Genomic DNA, 6,269 nt, shown 5'->3' on the forward strand with positions numbered 1-6,269 from the left:
GTTTTATTTGTAGGTAGAATTGAAACCAAAAAAAAAAAGAGTAATTTGTGTCTCAGAACCGGTTTTGGGTCATAAGAGCCTCAAACGTTTTGGTTCTGGATCAGAAACTTTAACATTTTTACTTTAGTCCCAATGTACTTGGTCCAACTGTTCAGCTGCTGTTCCTGATCTGGACCAGAACCGGGTCGTGCTTCAGCCCGTGGTGCGTTCAGGGCATGCCAGGAACATCCAGAACCTAACAAGTTTCAGCAGTGCGTCCAGTCATTAGAGGACAAACGGAAGTCTAAAATGTTCCCTGTTCATCAACAGACACATGAGGTCTAAACCAATCACAGTGAAGGGCGGGACCTCTGATTGGCCCAGCTGGTCACCAGGACAAAATGTGGCAAACCTGAAGCCTGAGCCTCTGAAAATCATCTGTGATTCTCCGACTAGGAGCCCCAACCGGCCAGGTCCAGCGTCGCCCTCCGGCCCCCGGGGTAACGTGGGCGTCGCCCTCCGGCCCCCGGGGTAACGTGGGCGTCGCCCTCCGGCCCCCGGGGTAACGTGGGCGTCGCCCTCCGGCCCCAGGGGTAACGTGGGCGTCGCCCTCCGGCCCCCGGGGTAACGTGNCCCGGGGTAACGTGGGCGTCGCCCTCCGGCCCCAGGGGTAACGTGGGCGTCGCCCTCCCGCCCCCGGGGTAACGTGGGCGTCGCCCTCCAGCCCCCGGGGTAACGTGGGCATTTTAAGACAAACTGTTTCAGTGAGAAAAACTGGACTTCCTGCTGCTAATAACTTGTGATATTTGTACAGTGAGACTTAATTCTGTGTGAACGAAGAATAATTTGTGCTTAAAACACTCGTCATGGTCAAGTTTCGCTCTGACTCTTGGGGCTCGACCTGATGTCTGCGCTCACAACTTTATGAAGTTTATGCAAATGAATCGCTCATGACACCCTGAAGAATACTTCATGAGAAAAATGGTTTCAATGTAGAGAAACATTCCACTCATCGTTTAGATTTTTTCCTGTTTTATCGTTTAATTCACTCATTTATTTTGACTTTTAAATTTTCAGGAGGTTACGCGTCTCTTCTGCTTCAAATAAAGAACTTTGTTAATTAATGGTGTAGAGGTCAGTGTTGGTGAGTGTTGGCTCCAACAGGAAGTGGTCATAGATCTGGACTCTGATGCGACTTCCTGTTCTGTCTCCAGCTCCATCATGGCCAACGAAGTTTACACAGCGACGACGGTTTCTAACCCGAAGGCGCCGTTCTGGCTCGGCCCGGCGTCGGAGCATCTGGACATGCTGCGTTTCGGCCTGAAGATGCTGGAAGTGGTGAGGTCAAAGTTCACTCAGCTCTGATTAACGCTGTCTGGACAGAACCGCCCAGGTTCTGATCAGGCTACCTTGGTTACCGTGCCAATGGTCCAGATGTTTAAACACGGCTGGATCAGAACCAGAACAAAACCGGAACTGGACCAGGACTACTGAGCCGAGCCGGGAACTGTTCAGTTCATTGGTTCAGTTCTCGGTTCAGTTCATTAGGGGTGTAATGACACAATAATCTCATGGTGCGATATATATCACGATATTCTGCAATCGATACGCTTTGATACACTTTTATGATTTTCTGAAAGATTTTAGAGGGACAGAGTGATTTTGGTGACGGTTTGTGTTCCATAGACTTGGATTTCATCAGTTTTCAGTTAGATTTAATTAACTGAAAACTGATTAAAAGCATCAGCTACACAATACCTGGCTCTGATTGGGGTAGGAGGGTAAAATAAAGTCTTTTGGACTATAGTGAAAATATTTTTCTACCTTGTCTCCCAGAGTTATCCGTGGCTGTAAGCTGTTTACTACTAACTGCTGGGGTAGCGGCTCCGCCTAACCCCGTAGTGATCGAGTCCTGGCAGCTGCGCAGCGCCGCCGTTCCCCTGCTTGATCTCTGAGTATCTGCCTCTCATCGTTCTCAGTCTCTGATACTGTTTGTCAGTTATCAATATGAATGATCGATCAGCCATCGTCGTCATGGCAACCCTCACCCCCCAGGCTCCGGCTGCGGGTTTCCCCTCTCCGTCTTCCTGCTCCAAGCAGAGCGCCGCTGCTGCTGCGCGTTGATTCTTCAGGTAATCCTTTACATACAGACAGAAACCACTAGGCTAAAAACAAATCACCCAGCGGATGCCACCGATCGCTCCGGCATCCAAACTTTGCATTCATTTTGTTAAGAAACTTTACTTGGTTTCTTAGCAGCAAAATACATCCCATAATTATTTGTTGAAGATTTGAGATTTCTAAAACCAAAGGAATCTGTTAAGTTTCGTTTTTTACCTTTGGAAGCTCATTTCCTGTCACATAACCGGAAAAGACAGTTTTTGACATTTCTCTGACATTCAGAAAAATACGGTTGACTTATTTTAGCATAACTCCGGTTTTATTTGGCCTATTAACACAATTTAAAAACTGGTGTGTAGTTTATAATGTGCTCTTTAAGCACAAGTTGAAAGTGAGACTGTGGGAGTCTGGCTGCTACGCCGTAACAAACCAGACGTGTTAAAAAGACGCTGTAAGGCTATGGACCCCTATGTTCTAACGTATCGATACTCGCGGATGAAAAATCGGTAAATATCGTAGAATCGATACAGCCCTACAGTTCATGATTCAGTTCTCGGTTCAGTTGTGCTTTGTGAATCTGTTTTCTTTCAGTTCTTTACTGTCGTCTGGAGAAACTTTGCAGAACCAATTGGTCCAATTTTGTCAGAAATAAAATCATAATCAGATTAAATTAAAACCTTTTAGTTTCATTCTGGATCTAAAATAATCCCGTCTGGATGATTCCAGTGAAAGGTTCTGTGCATGTTCCCAGTACTGGACCAGTCCCCAGTCTGCGTCTGGTTCGCTGGTTTCCTGTTGTTCACTCCATGATGCTCTGAACCCGTTGCCGTGGTTTCCGTGGTCGGCGCCCCTGAATCACACTTCCTGCCACTTCTTCTTTTTCTTCTTCTCTGAATCCTTGGTTGTTGTCACAGGAAGTTGCCGTTCGGCGGTTCGTTTCACACGTTGCCGCCTCTCCCAGTTGGCAACAAGTTGCTGAATCTGTCGGCTCAGAGTGACGCTGAGGCCAGAAGTTTTCATACAGCCAGTCAAAGACCCGGGCGGCCATGTTTTATTGGTTCTGGTTCGGCTCAGGATCGTTTCTATAAAGCACAGAGAACATTCTGGTCCTGAACCACGTGTTGCCTTCCATACATCTGCTGCGAACAGGCAGTGGCAGCATCATGCTGCGGGAGTCAAGAGGAAAAAACACTGAAGCAGAGCAGTCCAGACTTTGGGCCAAAAATCATTTTTAAAACCTAAACTCATAAAAATAGAATCCTGATCCTAGATCCAGAACTAGTGGTGGTTCTGATCCAGTTTTTTTATTCTGAACTCATCTGAAGAAAAATATCACATTTCTTCTTGGAAATTAAACCAGAATTTGGGTCAAAGTTCTGGTTTTCCTCTGTGGTTACCAGATGAAAGCAGTTTGGGTTTTTTAAGTAAATTCAGATTACAAGTCAAATTTCTGGCTGTTAAAGTTCAGGTCCGGTTCTGGTTCTGGTTCTGCTGTTCAGCAGGAAGCGGCAGATGGAGAAGTGAAAGTTCTGCAGGACCGTTTGGCTGCGGTCAGCAGAACCGCCGGCTGTCGCAACGGCGCCTGGGGGGGGCATCCGGGCCGAACAGAACCAGCTGCAGAAACAGGATGATCAGAGCTCTGGACCTCCATCTGACCGGTTCTGGAGGACCGGTCCATCCAGAACCTTCCTCTGGTTCTGTGTTTGGTGACCCGACCCGGTTCTAGCGGCTCTGCAGTGCCTCACACTGGGCCCGGATCGGAACTGGACCTCTGACTGAGTCAGGAAGGGATCAGAATAAACCGATCAAATCTGCAGAGTCAGCACTTTCTGCCGCAACCTTTCACAATAAAATCCTTCCTCTTTCCTCACATCCTGGGTCCAGAGGCTTCAGGGGGAAAGAAGGCCAGGTTCTGGAGGTTCTGGAGGTTCTGGAGGTTCTTTACATTAGAAACTCTGCAGACACAAAAACCAAACAGAAAAACTAAAATCAACCAAACGATAAACACTGCAGGGAATGGAAACTAATGCAACAAAAACAGCAGCGAGTCTGAAACTGGACCTGGTTCTGACAGTGAGGACACGGAGGACATGTCTCTAGCTCAGCTGGTCATGTGACGAGGCAGGACAAAGGTTCTGCTCCAGACCGGTTCTGCAGCTTCTAACCCAACACAGAGCAGAGGCTCCGCCCCCTTCAGGTGGAGGACATAGATATATATACAATAGATTTGTTTTGAGGAAGCCTCTGGATGTCGTTGGTCTGTAATGTTTTAGTTTCTGCTGCCACCTTTTGTCAGCAGCTCTCCATTAAAACCAGTTTAATCTCACTGCTTTCAATCAATCAATCACATTTTATTTGTATAGCACATTTCAGCAGCAAGGCATTTCAAAGTGCTTCACATAATTAAAATAAAAAGCATGTGACAGTGAATAAACGGTGAGAAAGAGATTTTGAAAAAGATAAAAAAAGATAAAAGCATTAAAACCCCTTTTAGGACTTCAGTTAAACGTCGTTTAACAAGGATTCTCACAGCCCTAGAAATGGATTCGTTGAACTGGGACGTTTTCCCGCTTTACATAGACAGTGTGGTCACATTGTTGTTCTTGATAAAATGAAAAATGTTTGCAGTGAGCAGCCTTATCCCATGTTTGTCCAGACTGCGTCCTCCTCTTCCTAGAGGTGAAAGCGCTGCCAGTAGATCCAGAGGTTATCGATGAAGGTCACTGAGCTGGCAGAGCAGGTTTTAATCAGCCATTTGTTTATCATGCCCTGCCTGGAATGTTTTTCGTCTCCCCATTGAGGCGATGGAATAACTGAGAAATAACTTCATTTTTAATCTTCCCAAAGTGTCCAGAAGAATATTAAAGTCCTTTTTCAGAATCTCTGATTTCTGCTTTGCCAGATCGTTGGCTCCAACATGCAGTTTCAAACGAAACTCAGTATGAACTCAGGAAGGGTAATCAGTAGTTTCTGTTAGCAGCTACATGCTAGCCTGGTGCTCTGCCTCTCCACAATGCAGAACCAGGAGAAGCTTCAGGTCCGACAGGTGACCAGATTCATCCATCATCCATTTTCTTTCACCCTTGTCCCTGGTGGGTCATGAGGTGTTGATGCCTCTCAGGTGAGAGGCGGGTCACCTGGACGGGTCACCTGTCTGTCGCAGGGCAACACAGAGACAAAGGGGTCAAACAACCACATACACACTCACACCTAGGGACAATTTAGAGACCAGTTAACCTGACATGTTTTTGGACTGGGAGGAAGCCGGAGAACCCGTAGGGAGAACCCGTAGGGAGAACCCGTAGGGAGAACCCGTAGGGAGAACCCGTAGGGAGAACGTACAGACGGGCAGACAGAACCGAGCCCAGGAAGCAGCAGTGCTGCCAGCAGCTCCACCAGATTCACCTGCGTTGTGTAAAATTGTTGCCTTCACCTGTTTCTGGACCAAAATGCCTTAACAGCCCAGTTTGAACCAGAACCGGGTCCAGATTAGAACGAGCTCTGTCCCTGTCGCTCTCCGCCATGACACTTCCTCTTCTTGTCTGTTTTAATGCCGGCTGATGATGTCATCAACTAGCATCACCGTGGATAGCTGGTAGTTTACAGATCAAGATGGCCGCCCTTTCTGGGCTGGATACATCACATAACTGTAGTTCTGGTTCTGATGGTCCTGTTGTGGTGTGTCCCCAGCTGCTGTCCCTGGTGGCCTTCGTCCTGGAGGAGACGGTGTCCACCTGCCTGAGCTGCTCTCCTCTTTACTTCTTTGAGTTTGTGAGCTGCACAGCCTTCCTCTTCACGGCGCTGCTCCTCTTCCTCCTGTCCACCACGCTGTACAGCAGGGTGGGCATCAGCTGCTGGCCCAAAGTGGTAAGGTTCTGCTCTGGTTCTGCTGTGGTTGTGGTTCTGTCCATCCCTGTTGTCTTACTACTGAAGTGATGAGTTTTTCTGTCCTGCAGGACTTCCTGTACACGCTCCTCATCGCCGGCTTATTCTTAATCGCCTCCGGCGTGTTTGCAGCCAACAACGGCAAGACAACAGTGGAGACCGTCGCCGTGGTGAGACACCGTCCCTCTGTGTCCCTCTGTGTCCCTCTGTGTATAAAAATTCCCTTCTCACCCTCCGTGGGTGGTCTCTTTCATCCTCTGAGCTCGGGTCCTCTACCAGAGGCC

The 6,269-nt window shown here is 47.9% G+C and overlaps 1 protein-coding gene across 1 annotated transcript; it reads left to right on the forward strand.

The window, feature by feature from the left end:
* Positions 1 to 1,059: 1,059 nt before the first annotated feature.
* cmtm6 (CKLF-like MARVEL transmembrane domain containing 6) lies at positions 1,060 to 6,266 on the forward strand (the record flags this gene model as incomplete). Its single annotated transcript, XM_016666920.1, has 4 exons — positions 1,060 to 1,113; positions 1,194 to 1,317; positions 5,791 to 5,967; positions 6,057 to 6,266. Coding segments are annotated over exons 2-4 (504 nt in total), but the record flags the coding sequence as incomplete, so codon positions are not given.
* Positions 6,267 to 6,269: the final 3 nt, after the last annotated feature.

Source organism: Poecilia formosa, unplaced genomic scaffold (genome assembly GCF_000485575.1).
Source record: "Poecilia formosa unplaced genomic scaffold, Poecilia_formosa-5.1.2 Scaffold844, whole genome shotgun sequence".
Lineage (NCBI taxonomy): Eukaryota > Metazoa > Chordata > Actinopteri > Cyprinodontiformes > Poeciliidae > Poecilia > Poecilia formosa.